General features: G+C 42.8%; 1 protein-coding gene across 1 annotated transcript in view; it reads right to left on the bottom strand.

Annotated features, from left to right (window-relative positions):
• Window positions 1-1,063: 1,063 nt before the first annotated feature.
• CPZ (carboxypeptidase Z) overlaps window positions 1,064-18,011 on the bottom strand; it is a 50,378-nt gene continuing 33,430 nt past the window's right edge. The window contains exons 7-11 of the mRNA XM_026648072.1: window positions 17,443-17,601; window positions 10,777-10,912; window positions 9,351-9,490; window positions 5,023-5,122; window positions 1,064-2,076 (exon numbers count right to left, since the gene is read on the bottom strand). Of these exons, the coding sequence (XP_026503857.1) occupies window positions 1,712-2,076; window positions 5,023-5,122; window positions 9,351-9,490; window positions 10,777-10,912; window positions 17,443-17,601 (900 nt within the window). The 3' untranslated portion in view covers window positions 1,064-1,711. The remainder of the gene's footprint in view (window positions 2,077-5,022; window positions 5,123-9,350; window positions 9,491-10,776; window positions 10,913-17,442; window positions 17,602-18,011) is intronic.

Here is an 18,011-nt window from a genome sequence, read left to right as displayed (position 1 = left end):
TATCGCGTCCAGACCAGACGCGATAAATCGAACCCGGAAGTTCGATTGCCAGCCGTCGAACTACCGCGGTAGTGTAGACATACCCTTAGACTCCGATCCTGTGAACACGTAAGCACATGAGTAACTTTACACATGTGAGCAGATGACTCAATAATGTCAACTGGATTACTCAGGTGAGTAAAGGTATGCAGGATTGGAGCTATGAAAGCATCTCTCTGTGTCTCAGGTAACCAAGGCATGAGATGTGTGTGCACATACCATCCATCATGAAACATACAGCCTAGGCACCATTGACAGAGATGAGGAAACCAGGCTTTAGAGCTGACAAGGTGATCTTGAGTCCAGTTAATAGAGCAGTATCTGCATGAAGTATAGCAACTCCAAACAATCAGCTTTTTCAGAAACCATGATATTGGGGCAGATCTGCACATGGTCTGAATCGATGTAGTTCCCCTGACCACCAGTTCATGCCTGCTGAAGGTCTGGACCTCCTTGTTTCATCCAAATTAAAGATATTTTTCATAGTTCCAAATAAGATACTTACATATAAGATGAGCAAACCCAGTATTCACCCAGCTTTTCTTGTGACTCTCTTGAACAGAAGTTTTATCTGATGATCTTGTAGATTTCTTTGATGTTTGCTAAGTTCCATTAACAAATATGTTGAATCCAGATGCACTTCTACAGTTAAATCATTGATTACCCTGGTATGACATATGTCACATTTTAACCTAGTTCCCTCATGAATTAGGCCATTTAGTCTTCACCTTCTAGTATTTTTTAATAACAAATGTTTTCAGAAATACAAATATACCTTTAGTATTAAAACTATAGTAGGGTCAAATACTCTGACTCCCATGAATATTATCATACTCTCCAAGTATTCCCATTTACTTCAGTTGTCTACTCATGATGTAAGGCACTATACAACACATGGGAGAATATCACAATCTAGCCTTTATCACGTTTACCCTTATTTTATAAAATGGTATGGGTCCTTTTTAAGCATTACCAGATGGAAACTGAATGAGAATTTCTCAAATAGAATTTGGGAAAATGTGACTTTGTTCAATATGTTTCTTTATTAAGAACTGACTCTTTCACAAGTAGCTCATCCTATTGTAAATGTTCCTAATTCAGAAACACAGATTTCTTCTTTCCATATTTCTCATTTCTAGTGAGTCTTTTCTAAAAAGTAATGCTGAGATCAAATGAAATTTTTTTTTCTCTAAAATCATTTAAATCTATGTTGGAAGATTTAATGTACTAAACTTAGTATGCAGAAATAATGTATAAAGAAGAAAAGGCTTTTCCAAATTTTCCTAAAAGTTGTTTTCAGTTTGCAATAATTAATGTGATAAGACATGTATGAAAATGCATTAAAAGATCAGGAAGATTCCTCTGCAGGTACTTTAGAATCTAATAAATAATAAATCTGATGATTAACTGCATGGGCATAAAGAAAGCACATTACTAGGAAACTGAATAGAACCTGGCCTTTGAACAAATGCGTACTATTTTTTTAATATATATAAGTACTTGAATATAGTCAATTCTGTGAAAAGAGAAAAAAAAAAGAATTACAGAAAGTGATATTGAGTTAACACTGTATTTCCAAATTAAACAGATTTAAATATTGCCATTAGCAATCAGGGTATTAGGATTTTGATGGAACAGTGTCATAATAAGGTGAGCAGAACAATGATCTGACTTAACGCTGTTTGAGCAACCACAGTGGTTTATGTTGGCCTAGAGAGCTGAAGTAAGACCACCACCAAGGCTTCTCATTGTGCCGTGTAGGCTGCCCTCTTTCTTCTCTTGGTTCAGACTGTGCATGTTGGGCATGAGGATCGAAATGTTCCAATGGGTCGTATCGCTCATATATGTCTTCCATGGGCCCTCGGAGAAAATGTTTAGGCTTTGTATCTAGAGATCGAAGGACAAAATCTACCCTCCCAGCTCTTTTCATCTTGGCAGGCAGAGTGACCCTCTTCATCACCTTGCTGTATCCGATAGCATGAGCACTGATTATGTATCTTCCCGGAGGTAGGAGTCTCCAATAGTCTCCATCGGCAGCTAAAGAAAACAGGTATCTCAGTCCTTTGTCCAGTGGCATACATGCATAAACACATCTTTACATAGATAAGCATTGGACATATAAGGACAGATTTTGAAAAGAGCTCAGCACACTGGGTGTTCCCCTCTTTTAAAAATCAGGCTGCAAGTGTCAGAGTGGGAGCTGCTGGGAATTAAAAATCTGGCCCTTAGTAAGTAACTATACTTCTGATCTTGTAAATTGTATTAATACACCTCTACACCGATATAACGCGACCCGATATAACACGGATTCTGATATAACGTGGTAAAGCAGTGCTCCGGGGGGGGCAGGGCTGCACACTCCGGCGGATCAAAGCAAGTTCAATATAACGCGGTTTCACCTATAACGCAGTAAGATTTTTTGGCTCCCGAGGACAGCGTTATATCGAGGTAGAGGTGTATCAGGATAGATGCAGTGTATGTATTACACAGTAGTACACCATGGCAAACAAAAATGGTGCCAGATTCTGGTCTTGCTTGCAATGGTATGAATACGAAGTAGCTCCAGTGAAGTCAATGGATTTACACCTGTCTGTAGCTGATGTAAGTGAAAGAAGAATCAAGCCCAATATAGAGATATATTGTATGTCCAAGGGCATAAGAAATTCCTATTTGTAATATATAATACACATGAGACATGGGGCCAGATCCTCAGCTGGTGTAAATAGTTTGTCTCTCATGCTGAGGTGAAAATGTCCAATGAAATGACTACCTTGAAATCCTGCATGTTGGTGGCCCATTGACTTCAGTGGAACTATAGCAATTTCCTCCAGCTGAGGATCAGGCCTGTATTTTAATGTATATGCAGAAGGAGGCAGTGCAAACAATGAGCATTTATGCATAACTTTATATTTCCTGGATTTTTAACGTTTATCAGCTCAGTGAACATTGTATTAATGACATTTTTCATAGAATTTCAATGTCTATCTGTTTTGGTTTTTTAAGATGAAAATAAAGGAAGAGGAAGGGAAAGAGAAAGGAAAAAATCAGAGGCATTCAGCTCCTGACAATCATAATTTCCTTCATTCATAGGTGCTGGAAGTAGGGGTGCTGGGGTGCTGCAGCACCTCCTGAATTGAAGTGGTTTCCATTATTTACAGAGTTTATAGTCTAGTTCAATGGCTCTCAGCACCTCCCACTCTACAAATTGTTCCAGCACCCCTGCCTTCATTTTGAATATTTTGGCTTTGCAACTGTTGGGCATATTCTCTCTTAACTAAAGCCTGGTCACCATGAAATTTCAGCTATACAAACTCTTGTCCATTCTGAAATGAAACTTAACACTCCTTTTTCCTTCATATGGGCACAATATTTGTTGGTTAATTCTTTAAGGGCCTTATTCATAGCCCATTGATGTTAATGGGAAGTCATTGTCTAGAATGAGGTTTGGAACAGGCCCTAAATCAGGGGTGGGCAAACTTTTTGGCCCGACGGCCATGCAATTGTATGGAGGGCCGAGTAGGGAAGGCTGTGCTTCCCCAAACAGCCTGGCCCCTGCCCCCTATCCGCCCCCTCCCACTTCCCGTCCCCTGACTGCCCCGACCCCTATCCACCCCCCAGCCCCCTGATAGCCCCCCCGGGACTCCCACCCCCTATCCAACCGCCCTCTACTCCTCATTCCCTGACCACCCCCTCCTGGGATCCCCCGCCCCTAACTGCCCCTCTGGGATCCCACCCCCTTATCCAACCCCCCCGCTCCCTGACCCCTGACTGCCCTCCCGACCCCTATCCACATCCCCGCCCCCTGACAGGCCCCCCGACAGGCCCCACCAGGACTCCCACTCACAACCTTCCCTGTTCCCCATCCCCTGGCGGCCCCCCCCCGAACCTCCGCCCCATCCAACTGCTCCCTCCTCCCTGACTGCCCCCCAGGAACCCCCGCTCCCTTACCCAACCCCCCTGCTCCCCGCCCCCTTACCAGCAGCAGGAGCTCGCAGCCGCAACACCTGGCCAGAGCCAGCTGCGCTCCCCACGCTGCCCAGCGGGAGTGGCAGGCCAGAGCGTGGCCCGCGTGATGGCGTGGCTGTGGGGGAGGGGCCGGGGACTAGGCTCCCCGGCTGGGAGCTCAGGGGCCAGGCAGGACAGTCCTGTGGGCCGGATGTGGCCCGCAGGCTATAATTTGCCCTTGTCTGCCCTAAATCATGCCCCAATTTCAGCTTCAAAAATTTGCACCATCTCAAGTTTTGTATCCACTCTAATTTTATAGGTTTACTCAAAGTAGTGCAGTATTCACTACATTATAAGCCACTCTGGCTTTCCACACTGCTATAACAGCCACCACCAGAGCAAAATTTTACCACACACGTGACACAATGTACTTCTGGGGCCTAATCCTATTCCCATTGAAATCAATAGCAAAATTCCCATTGACCTCAGTGGGAGCAAGACTGAGCCCTAAATGCTCAGAGCTTTACAACTGCTGAAAATTAACAGTTATGTATGTTTTTGATTAGTTAATGCAATGAACATAGTGTGTAACTCAGTATTCCACTCTTTTTGCCTCTGACCTACATACAGTCAATCATTCATATATATTTATAACATACTATTCACCTGTGCACAGAGACGAAAATATTGCTCTATCTGAAGAAAATTTCAGTTTACTTAGCCTAGCAAGAAATTTAATATGAAATTAGAGAGATTCTGCAAAAAATTCTGTGAAAAATTTTGCACTCAGTTACACTCATACAACTTCATTGGCACTGATAATAGTAGTGTGTTTGTGTGTGTGTGGGGGGGTAGATTTTGACTTATGTTTTTTCACATTATTCTAAGTAAAGTCACACAGCCAAATCCTGCAGTTCTCTTCAGGCAAAATGTCCATTGACTGTAATAGAACTTTTGCCTAAGTGAGGACTACGGTTTTTCGCTCATAGTGCATACCATCATTATCATATCAGAAAAATCCAACCAAAATAACATTACCTGTGATAACATCATGTCGGATCCCTTTGACTGAAATTCGGGCATTTTTTATTGGGTTACCAAATTTATCAGACACAATTCCCTTTATCCCACGGTGTACCTAACAAGGAAAGGACAAGTTACACCAAATGGTAATATTTTTGTGCCTGCTCATCTTTTCCTGAAAGAAAACCTACAGGAAGAGGAAGTGTAAGAATCTGTAAGGGGTACTGAGTTGCTGCCACCTCCACATCAACACAAAAGCATAGGCTAGGCTCTTGCAGGACGACCTTGTGAGGGTGGGCTCCGCAGGAAGTACTGCCCAGCAGGAGCTGAGTGGCAGCTCCTTGAAGCCCACTGATTAGCTGGCATCAGTACTTAAGCCAGGAAGCCATGACAGGAGGCTGTCTGAGCAACAACACAGACTGCCTGCCTGCCTATCTCTGCTTCAGACCCTGTGTGCAAAAGACCCCAGATTCTGACTTCTGATTCTGCCTGTCTCCAGATGCCTGACTCTTGGTTTGCCCTCTGTCCTGCCTTGGACTCTGGCCTTCTAGTACCTGACGTGGCCTGACTCCTGCTCTGACCATTAGGTCTGACTGCCCATGTCCTGGTTGTGACAGGAAGCAATCCTCATGAGATTCTCCTCAAAATGAGTCACCATCCTTCTCATTGAGAAGGGTGGTTTGCCTCCTAGGGCAACTTAGAGGCCTGTGTGCAATCTCAGATCACTCTCCCCACTCATGGATCGCCAACCTATGAGCAACTCTCTATGGGGCCTGGGGGCAAAGGGACATGTGGAAGCAAATCCCCCCCTTTGATGATGGTGGAATGAGATCTATGCATGGAGGGTCCCGCCTGTATATAGATCATGGGTGCATGACCCTATAACCATTATATTCAACTAATATTTTAAAATGTTTGACTTTAACTCTAAATTTCTTTTCTGTGTTGAGTTTAAGTTTTTAAAAGTGACCTGATACTGCCTATGTAAGGGAAAAACACTTTCATAAACTACGGAGTAAATGAGGCCAATTTACACAAGGTGAGGATCTGACCCTCTAATCTACTAATTAAATTTACTACAAGGAAAAATGCAGCATTAAAGGATATATAGAATAACTAAATAACTAATAACTAACAGTAAAACAGCATGCTGCCATCTTGACAGTGCAACCAATTAATGCAGCTCACTGCTATGAATAATATTTGCATAAGAAAATCAGAGGTATTAAAACTTGTTGCAATAATAATAAACAAACAAGTATTTTTCAGTACCTCATATTCAAGGATCTCAAAGTGCTGTAAACTGTGCATTAATTAACTGAACCCCTCAGCAATCTTGTGAGGCAGGCATGCATTATTACTATGTTAAAATCTCTCCCTGTCACAGAGAACAGTGATGGAGATACTAGAACAATGAAAGATGTTAATAAAAAAACCTGATGTGAATATTTATATTTTATAGAGAGAGAGAGAGCGAGAAAGAGAGAGACACTAGAGCAGCAAACTTGGACTTCAGGGTTGTCATTGTGCTGAACAACATGGCCACTCAGAATGTCATGGTAATAGTGGGTATAGGACTCTGAGGGCTTGTCTCCACTAACCGGTGGATCGACGTTGCAGCAATCAATCCACCGGGGGTCAATTTAGTGGGTCGAGTGAAGACCCGCTAAATCAACCTCAGATCACTCTTCCATCAACTGTGATACTCCATTGGAACAAGAAGAGTAAGGGGAGTCAACGGGACAGCGTCTCGTGTTGACATAGCATAGTGTGGACCCCGCAGTAAGTAGCTCTAAGCTACATCAACTTGAGTCACGCTACTAACGTAACTCAAATTAGCGTAGCTTAGATTGACTTTCCCCCATAGTGTAGACCTACCCTGATTCTCCACCTCTAAAAGCGCAGGATCCGAGTGCTTGAGCTAAAAGGAAATACCCCTATCTCCTAGCAAGACAAAGCTGGTGACATACAGCAGACCAGTTTTAATTCCATGCACAAGAGGGCAAAGGTGCAGATACAAAATTGCCAGTTCATAACAATCTGAGATGGTCAAAAAGTGTGTGTGTGGGGGGGGGGAATCAATTTTTTAAAATTTTAGTCATTTTTGTTCTGCAGGCTCCACAAATGGACAGTTTTTTATTTATTAGAAATTTTCACAAATATTTATTGAAAAAATTCAATTTCAAAATTATTTTTCTGAATTTTTTCATTTTTCTGAGTTTTGTAGGTTTCCTATTTTCCACTCCTTTTTCTCCTCTTTTCCTTTCCCCTTCATTGTTTCTCCTTTCCTCTTCTTTTTTACCCTCATTTTGCCCCAGGAAAACCCAGAAAAGCAGGAAAACCAATAAACAATGAAAAAAAGATGATTCCCCCCTCCCATGGAATTAAAAAAATGGAAATTTTAAAAAAATCATTAACATATCCAATTTTTTTAAAAGGCCATTTTTTGGATGAAAAGTTTTTTAATCTAAAAATGTTGACCTGTTCTAATTACAACACTTATTTAGGACCAGATTCTGCTGCTCCTACTCCTGTTGAGCACTACCTTACCCTTTGCATAGTTTAATTTATTTGAATGGGACTACTCAAGGTATGAGGTACTACTGAACAGAAGGAACCAGAATCTGTCCCTTAAGAATTATTATAGGAGATTGGTGCTGTTTTCTTTCCAGTCATCCTGCAGCATCAAAGTATGGAAAAATCTTAAATCAGCATGAGGTGTTAAAAATAGTGGGCCTTTCTCTCCACTAATTTGCACCCTCATCATTAACACTCATGCAAAGTGAATGGAAAACACTTCCAAATCAGAAGGACAGAATTTCACTTTCTGAGGAGCTGTAAATTCTCTATACAGGGTACAAGGAAAAAAGAGAATCTGCCCCATAATGCAGCAATTCTATTTCAACTTTGCTTTGCTGGATTTAGGACAGATTCTGTTTTAAGTCCCATTTCTGACATCTTTTTCTGACATGACTTCAATAATTACTAGGCAGTGCAGGTAAGAGTGACAGAATTGGGCCCTTAATTACTTTATTGCTATTGGGTTTATTTTGTTTCCATGAATACAGCCCTGATCATGTATCCTTACAGTCAATGGGAGTTTTGTAACTGCTTTCAACAGGAGAAGGATTAGCGCATATAAATATATGTTTAACTTTTCCTAGTTAAACCAAGTAGATTTATGCACACACCAAACAATCTGGTAAATATCAGAATGAGAAAAGTTTGAATTGCTTATGGCAGACTTAATCCTTATCAGGAGTAATTCAGTCAATCTTATCTAGAGAGTTTTCGCTTACTGTTCTGCATTTGCTCAAAAGGCTTTTCCAGCATAGACTTCTACAGTATCTCACACTATAAAAATCTTTACATCTTAAAGGCTTCAAGTGCAATATATATGGATTTAATCCAGTCCCATTTGGACCCACTAAAACTCATTTTCATCAGACAGCTGTAAAATGAAATGAGGTTGGTGGTCTGGATTGTAGTCTTTATCGAATGATGATACTTACCACAAGTAGCAAGAGGTTGCTTAAAAAGGCCATAAAAAAAAGCTAACACACTCCTAACAACTTTAAATTACTACATAGTCTATCAATATAAGGCATGACAGAAAGCTGATCTGCTAATGGCTGAGAGAAAGATGTCTGCCTTGAGTCTCTGTGATCAGTTACCTGTTATTAGTGAGGCATTTGTTATTGCTGAGTGAACCTACATAAATTTGGTTTGGTTGTTCCTCCATAAGTTCAGGGTCCAGATGTTTATCCTAACAGTTTTGTTCAGAAACTGAGCTGAAATATTATAGGAACAGGATTTCCAATGAATTTTTCAGTATTTCCTAGTTCCAGATGGGTCAAAAACAACACTTAAAAGGTCTCTGTTACAGAATAGTGGAACTTCAGACCAAAACCATGGAATCGGAGAAGCATGTAAAAGTGAAAAATTACCTAAACTTTATGGAAATTTAAATTAAGTTTGGTTTAGTTCTTTGAGAGAGAGGTTGAGTCTTATTTTTCTGAATGAGTTGGTCTGTCTCTAGTACTGGATTTTGAAGAGTTGATTCATAAACCCACCCAAACTATTTATAGACATTTCTCTGGTCCTATTTTGTGTTGTACTTAAGCACATCTCAATCTTCAACCCACCCACATGTGAGTTAGGGAAATAATATCCACATTCTTAGACAGCCAAACTGAGGGACAGAGACTGGTGTGGGAATATCTGAAGATCAAATACTGTCATAAGCATCCTCAACAGGGAAAAAAATAACCATGGAATCCCACCAAAGAATGCAGAAGAAAAGCCACAAGCACTAAAGAATATATATAAAAGTAGATCTCTACCATTTCCATAAAAGTCAGAAGGGATTCTTTGTTTTCATGCCAGGCTGAATACAGTTCCTCCTCCAAAGGAAACTTTTCACATCCCAGCTCCAAGGTGATTTCAAAACAGTTTGTGTGAAGGTAATTAAAATCTGCCATACCTAAATTAATAGAAAGGGAAAAGGGAAGATTATGAACAATCCATGTCACATTTAATTAGAACTGTGTTGCTCCAGTTAGTTGATTACCCAATGCAGCCCTGTGGACAAGGATGTATATGTTGTGTAGAATGAATGCATGTACCATATGCACAGTATTCGGTATCTTTGGAGCTTTACAAGCATTATTTTAAACATCAGTTAACTTATTAATGCTCACAACACCTCTTTGAGATGGGTAAGCACTATTATTATTAAAACTCATTACATTTGTAGAAGCTAAGGTGGAGGGATGGGAGTTGTGCATGATCAGCTTTATACCATATACTGCCCACGGTCACAGGGAAATCGAGGTCAGAGCAGGGTTTAGCACTCTGGAATTGACTTCCAAGCCTGTGGTCAGAGAATGAGACTTGTTCTTGGACTGGGGAATAAAGAAAATGTCTTTGCTGTCTTATGGTATCTTCTTCTTCATTATTACACCATCTAGCAAAGGTACCATACCCTATCAGCAGTTCCTTTGGTGGCAGCAAACGTCTAAGAGAAGCTAACATCATGAGAACCCTGTGCCTCTAAAGGAAAGGTCATGACATTATTATGTACTAAAATGATAATCACAGATAACAGGCACAATTTTCAAAAGCACCCCATTTTCAAAAGTTATTAATGACTTAGGAGTCTAAGTCACTTTTGAAAATAGGATGTAGGTGCTAGTATCAAAAATTGAACAAGCCTGAAAAACCAAATAATGCTAATGATAAAATAGCAGTGGAAACCTGAACACCAATGAATTGGATGTCAGTTGTGACATTTCTGCTTATCATGACTACTAATAATAATCAATTATAGTTTAGTCAATACAGATTAAGCACACTTCAAATCCATAATGTAGAATATATAAAATTCTGCTTTATGGATCTGAAGTCCAAATTCATGCTGCTGTTGAGGCATTAATGTTTCATTCCTATCTGCTAGAAAATTTCAGATTTTAACACCAGAACAGCATTTCATAAATACACAATGCCAAATTCATCCCATGCATAACTCTATTGATTTCACTGGAGTTACGTCAGGGATGAATTTGGCCTGCTCTATTTGAATATAGACGTTGCCATTTAAATCCTCTAAAGACATTTTTGTGCGCTGGGGGCAGGGTCTGATGCAAAGCCCACTGAAATTAATGAGTCTTTCCATTGAGTTCACTTGGCCTTGGATCAGGCCCTTAATTGTCTCTCTTAAGGGTCTTACTCAGGTTTTGCTTCACATGACATAATGGCAAAGAGATTTACCTCCAGTAAAGCTGTACCACTGAGCACCATTTATAATGCCTCCTCGTTTAACGAAGTTTCCACCACAACGGGCTTCCAATTTGTCTGAGATGATTGGATGTGCACCTGCATATGCTTTAGCCAGCAATCTGAACATCTGAAACGAGGATTTTGAAATATATTTACTTCTTCTGTGAACTGTAAGCACTTCTTTCACTTATCTTCACATCACTGAGATCCACTCCAGCAGTATCTGTTCCTGCCCGCCAGATGGTGTCCTCTAGACCTGTGTGCACAGAGGGAACCTCTATACAAGAATATTCCTCTTAGATAAATTTTACAAAAGTTCCTGAGTCACCTAGGAATCCAAATTCTGAGACCTAGGCTCCTAATTCACCTAGGTGCTTAAAAAAAATCCATTATCTGTAATGCAATGACAAAGGATTCTAAATAATGGAGGCACTTTTACCCTAGTCTCTACTCATCTATGATTTGAGGAATAAATAATAATAACAATAGTAACTTGTTTTCACTTTATCAAAGGTGCCAAATGCTCTGGGGTCTAAACAGTTTTTCACAATGCCTGTAACTTGAGGTAATTAATGCAAGTTACAGGCCTCCTTATTTCTCCCGGCACAAACTAAAATGTTTATAACACCTCTAGCTTAGTGTCGTTAATACTTGGTTGCATGTATGCCGCTAACAGAGACTGAAAAGTGTTACAGAGAGACACTTAGCAGTGTATGTGACCAGGTAGAAGATTCTGATGGTGAAGCATCTGCTTGAGGGAACTCAGCCAATGCTATAGGCCCATAAAGAGCAAATGTGCCATAGTGATTAAGAAGTGGAGACAGCAAGTCTATGAGTACATGTGACTTCTGAGTCAAGAGCCAGTCTGCAGCTTGGAGGGAGTCTGCAAGGAGAGAACAGGCTGCAGCAAGGAAAGAAGAGGTTAGCCTGCAGCTTACAGGGATTGTTTTCTGTGACCTTTCATGCTAAGTGAGGGGGAGTCAAATGGCCCTGTGGGTGAGAACTTGGGGCTTGATTCACAAAGGTACTTAGGTGTCTAACTGACTCTTTAGGTCCGTAAGTCTAACATTTAGGCACCACTGACATTTTCAAAATGACTGCTCAGGTGCAGCCTAACTCTGAAGGTTCCTGCCAGTAGACATGTGCAACGCCACATAAGTCCTGCTGTTACCCCACAGTTAACGAGCTGCTGGGATCCCTAGCGCAAGCTGAATCCCATTAGGAGTCTCAAGCTAGGGGTGGTTCTGTCTACCTTGCCTGTGGGGACCAATCCATTAGGTGTGCTCTGACCACCTAACGCGAGTCTGAGAATTCCACTAGGTGGCAGAGTGCCTTGGAGTCAGGTGTTACAATGCTTAAAGTCCCTTTGTGAATATAGGGATCCTCATCGTTAATGAAATAAACAATGGGGACAGCAGGCAAATCAGGTGAAATGCAGGCTTCAGAAGCCTGTCCCTAGCCTCAGTTTGCCAGAGGCAGGAACTGGGCGACAGTTCACTTGATAATTACCTGTTCTGTTCATTCCCTCTGAAGCACCTGGCATTGGCCACTGTTAGAAAACAGAATACTGGGCTAGATGGACCTTTGGTCTGACCCAGTATGGCCATTCTTATGTCCACTAAACCACTAAAAGGAATTGGGTTTCACGGTGACTAGGGCAGAAGAAGGTAATTGTCCTGGTTTATCATCTCAGAGATCATTGCTTGGGACAAAAAACCAAGAACATTCCAATCACTGGCAAACAGAAAGCCAAGCAGGGGACTGAAGTGACAGATCATCTCTGGAAAAATGTGGGACCTTAGAGGTCCAGACAAGGACTTTTAATGTATTCAGAGTAACATAGTTATCCACAAGGTTCAGAGTGGGATTTTCAAAAGCTCTCAGCGCTGACCTGACTTCACCCATTGAAAAGAGAGTTTTACCACTGCCTTCGATGGAAGCAGAGTCAAGTGAACACTGAACATTTCTGAAAATCTCACCCTCGATACCTCATTGGGGGCCAAACTGAATGACCGAAGGGTTTGGGTTTGTTATTTATTAGTATTTCTGCTAACCACGTATCAGTGTTGGCAAAGGGACATGCTAGCTAATTGTTGAATGAAGACAAATGAGTATTCATGTAAAATTTGAAGAAAGCCCATCACATTGTTTCTGAGTTACAGGACATGAAAAACTACCCCCGTTTCAACATCTCAGACAAAATGTTTTTGAGTTTCCCTCAAGCTTAACTGTGATTTGTTGCCACCCTGTGCACCTTCCCAGATAGTTACATTTCCTTCATAGTTCAAGGCTCTGTTGGAAGAAAATAGCTAATAATTAAGTACATTTACAAACAATATTTGTGGATAGTTTGGGATCCAATCCTGATCCTACTAACTTCTACTAAGGGAGTTATGGGCTCAATCCTGCTCCTATTGATGTCAATGGGAGATTTGGGGTAAATTTTTTAGAAGTGCCTAAGGGCTTGTCTACACTGCCTTGCTAGTGGCTGGTGGCTGCCTTGCTGGTGGCTCCTACTCTGCGCTGGGCTCAGCTGCTGGTCCCGGCTAGACTGGAGAGGATGGGACTTTCTCTTCTCCTGCACGGCATCCAGGGCCTGGTCAGACCCACCCCAGATTTTTCCCCCAGTTGCAGGAAGCTCTACAAACTTCCCCACGATGCCCCGCTTCCTGCACCCGTCACTCCTCAGCTGCAAAGGAAGGGATCTATGTACGGGGAGCTGCTCCCCATCTGCCCAACCCCCGTACATCCTGATCCCTTCATACCCAGACCCTTCCACCAAGCCTCACTCCCCACCCGCACTCAGAACCCCCCAATGAGCCCCACTCCCACTCCCCCTGCACCTGGACCACCCCGACAAGCCACCCGCACCTGGCTCCCCACCCCACCAAGCCCCAACCAACTGCACTTGGATCCCCACCCAACTGAGCCACACTCCCCCTGCATCTGGACTCCCCACTGAACCCCCCCCAGACCCGCGTGCTGAGCTCTATCCCCCCCACACCCAGACCCCCTCCTGCTGAGTCCCAACCACCTTCACCTGGACCCCCCTGCAGAGTTCCATTACCATTGCACCCAGAACCCCCCAACAAGCCCCTGTGCATCCAGATCCCCCCCGCATCCGGATCCCCCACTGAGCCACCCACACCCAGATTGCCCCACACAGAACCCTCTCAACCCACACCTGGATCCCCCCACACTAAGCCCCTCCACACCTGGATCCTGCCTTGCTGAGTCTGCCTGCCCCCACCTGGTGCACCTGGCACGGAGGGGCAGGGCCCTGGGGTGTTTCTGGGGCAGGCTGGGTCCTTGTGCTGTGTCAGGGTTGGGTGCAGCCTCACTGCTGAGTCTGTGTCCCGGGGTGGGAGCTGCACAGTGATCTCCCACCTCTGTGCACAAGTAGTCTGTGCTCCCCACTGCCATGCTGTAACCTCCACATTTATTTGACAAATAAAATTTGCAGAATTTTAAAATATTGTGTGCAAAATACCCATTTTTTTTGGTGCAGAATTTTTAATTTTTTGGTGCAGAATGCCTTCAGGAGTAATGAGCTAATCTGGCAGCTAGGAATAAACCAGATAAAGCAGTGTCCCACATCCCCAACACCAATGGAACCAGGAAGGGGTAACATAGGGGCCAAAATGCCACCAGAGAATATATGCACATGGGGGGAGTATCACTGCCTATATAAGTACACTTTGCCACATTGACTGAGCCCAAAAACAACTCAACAGGCTGGAGAATCTGAGCCTTCAAGTTTAGCTTCAGCAGTGCTATGGTGCTTTACTTTTTGCTGCAACCAAGGATGCAAATTTGCCCTCTTCCTCCTTGCCCAGGTGATTTCCACCGGGTCAGCAGTCAGAACAGAGGTTACAGCTAACAGAACAGCAGCTAAAACAGAGCAACAATATTTCAGGACGCAAGTCCCCAGACAACAGCAGCTGCAGAGGAGATTAGTTAAATGCAGGTCACTTAACAGGTGTGGTTTTATAACTCTGACATTTAAAGGGATACTGCTAACATTGCTCTCAAATTGGTTTTACAAAATTATTTTAATCGGAGGGAGATCAACATGTACTCTCCTGCCCCCCCATCTCTTTTAACTGGTAACTTTTCCAGTCCTTGTAGCAATGGTGGATCTAGCAAACACTGCGTTGGTGCCCCAGATTTAAATGAGACTCCAGGTGCAGAGTCCCTCAGACAGAAAGGGGACTCCGCTGCCCGAGTGTGAGTCAGGAGTCAGGAATATCTCCGGTGCAGTCTGTGGAATCCCCTAGCTGGACAGCTGTTATGTGAGGAGAAGGAAGCTCAAAAACATCAAGTCACAGGTTACTGTTTATTTTTGGGGGATGTTAAATATTTCACTACAGCAAGTATTGGTCAATAGGGGCCTGGTGCTGCTCCTTTGGAAGCTGGTAGCAAAAGAGGGATATTAGGGTAATCTTGACCTAGACCTGAGCCTGCAAAGGGTTCAGGGTATGTCTGCACAGCAAGGGAAAACCCACGGCTGCTGGTGCCAGCTGACTTGGACTCACAGGGCTCAGGCTGCGGGGCTGTTTCAATACTCTGTAGGCTTCCGGGCGCAGGCTGGAGTCCAAGCTCTGGAACCCTCCCACCTCGCAGGGTCTGGAGCCTAGATTTCAACTCAAGCCCAGATACCTACACAGCAGTGAAACAGCCCCACAGCCCAAACCCGAGTCGGCTGGCACAGGCCAGCCGTGGATGTCTAGCTGCTGTGTAGACATAGCCTCAGAGGCCCATGATGTCACTGGAAGTTGAAAAAAACAGTTCCTATGCAGGAGGCATTCAGCACCTGACCATTTTTAAAGGGCTGTGACATCATTGTTCACGTGTAATGGTACCTTACTCCACAAAGCCGTCCCTCACTGACAAAAAAAGCAAGGCAGAGGACTAAACATCTGAGCTGTGATTTTACAATTCCAGTCACTGAAACCTCAGCTCATTTCTGTTCTCCAGTGACTTTTCTGAGGCTAGCTATGCTCACCTTTGATTGAAAGTGATTCGCAGAACATGCAGCTGGGTGCTAAGTTAGAAACCTTTACCATAGATCAGTGATTTAACATAGAGAAAAAGCCAATAAAATCCCCTAAGTTCACTGGCTATAAACCACCTGCTCCTTAGCAGATAAAGAATGGATTTCCCCCTCTTCTTCATAACGTCTTGTAGTTTGCGTTACCATTCAGTAAACCTATTTATGACATGCTATGTGCTTCTCACTGTTCAGCATCCCTACTTTGTGTGGCTTCCCCTGCTAAGTATATCACTGAGTATCCAAACAACAGACTTTATGCAGCTCAAATCAAGACACTTAATACTAGTTTCCTAACTGCAGATCTCTGGTGCCCAGCCTGCATAAGGAATCAGCCCAGTCCTGCACTCCTCAACACAAGGATCTGTACATCACACTAAGGAAAAGTGGTTTCTTTGTTTATTTGCAGCATTGGTTTGCTAAAGAAAGTGGTGTTTTTTAAGACTGCCAGGCATTTCTGACATAAAAGCACAAACTTCTCATTACTTGTGTCAATGACTAGTTTTAGGAAATCAAAAAGAAGTAGAGAAGAGGGCTGAAAATTGGGCAGCATATTTAAAGCTCTCAAAATGAAGAATAATCCAAATCAGGGACTGGAAAGACAAATATTCACTAATTCAGCTTAACCTGTAATAACTATTACAATATTGCCCCCTTCTGGCATCCTTTATTTCCTTTGGTTTAAATGAAGATTAGAACTGTATGTTCAGGACCTGCTCCTTGTGAAGCCAGTGGGAGTTAGAGTGGGCCCTTAACTCCTTAAATATTAAGGGGCAGATTCTCTGTTCCCCTACACTTGGTGGAATTATTTACACCAATGCAAAGTGAGTGTAAAATGCTACCAGAGCAGAACTGTAAATATGTAAGTGACTCTAGAAGGTGCAGGACAGTGGACAGTCAGGCCCTCATGTGTTGTCACTGAAATGTTACATTTATTGGTTTTTTGGCTACAGGAAGTAAACTTTCCTATGAGTAGATCTGTAAATAGTTTAACTTCGCAAGTCTTATTCTTTATTCCCCCTTAGTCTGACAATAGGAGCACTCAGCATTAGCACATCTCTAGCCCCTTAGAAGCCAATGCGCAAACTCCCATTGATTTCACTGGGGCCATGTTTACACTATGGGGCCTGAAGCTACAGCGGCAGCTCTGGTGCTGTAGCGCCGTAATATAGACACATCCTATATCGATGGAAGGGGTTTTTCCTTCAATGTAGGTAATTCACCTCCCCAAGCAGCGGTAGCTAGGTCAATGAAAGAATTCTTCCATCGATCAAACCACATCTAGACCAGGGGTTAGGTCGCCTTAACTCTGGCACTCAGGGGAATGAATTTTTCACACCCGGGCAATGTGAATAGGTTTACCTAAATTTTAAGTGTAACCAGGCCTGAGAGTGACGTTAGACAAACACTGAGTGCTTTTGCAATTCCCACCCCTAGAGTATAATGCTTGCAGAACTACATTCACCCTTTCATGGCATATTTAGAGATATTGTTGCAAGTCAGGCATTCAAAAAATCCACATCAGCTCAGAGTTAAAAGGATTGGTTCCAAGTAGTTCCATATCTGAAGCTATACTAGTTTATGTAGCCATCTGAAAGAAGTATTACCTTCTCATCAGGAGTAGGGGAGTACATTTTCTCTTCCAGTGGATGCCTTGAGAAGTCATAAGGATAGGTAACAACTAATTCACCTCCATGGAGACTGGCAGACAATACAAATGGTATAGCCCTCATCCACTTCATAACTGCTTTTGTCTCTGGTGCTACCTGAAGAGTAGAAAGAAAAATCACTTGAGTGAACATTCTGTTTAGAATGGATTATCTTAAAATAATTTGGGGCCAGCATGACCCTTCTCATAGAAACACCTGCAGATAGCAGTGTGGTGGGGAAGAAAACTGTGTGTGATTCCCAGATCTCCCATTAGGGGATGGGGTGGTGGTTGTTTGTCCCATGTAACAAGCATGGAGTTTGGACCCCAAAATACAGGGATCTTCCCTCCCTCCAAGACCAGAAAAATTGTTATAACAAAATTGAAAGTCAGACTCACAATTCCTAGCCACCCAGCCCCAGAGGCAATTACCATTTTTGGAAAAAAACAACACAACATGGAGAAAAGACTGATATGGACTATCTTTTTGTTCTCTGTTTATACAACAAGTAGCACAACGGAGGACTG

Source organism: Terrapene carolina, unplaced genomic scaffold (genome assembly GCF_002925995.2).
Source record: "Terrapene carolina triunguis isolate 2854851 unplaced genomic scaffold, T_m_triunguis-2.0 Scaffold66, whole genome shotgun sequence".
NCBI classification, from domain to species: domain Eukaryota; kingdom Metazoa; phylum Chordata; order Testudines; family Emydidae; genus Terrapene; species Terrapene triunguis.
This window is presented reverse-complemented; position numbering and strand designations above follow the sequence as displayed.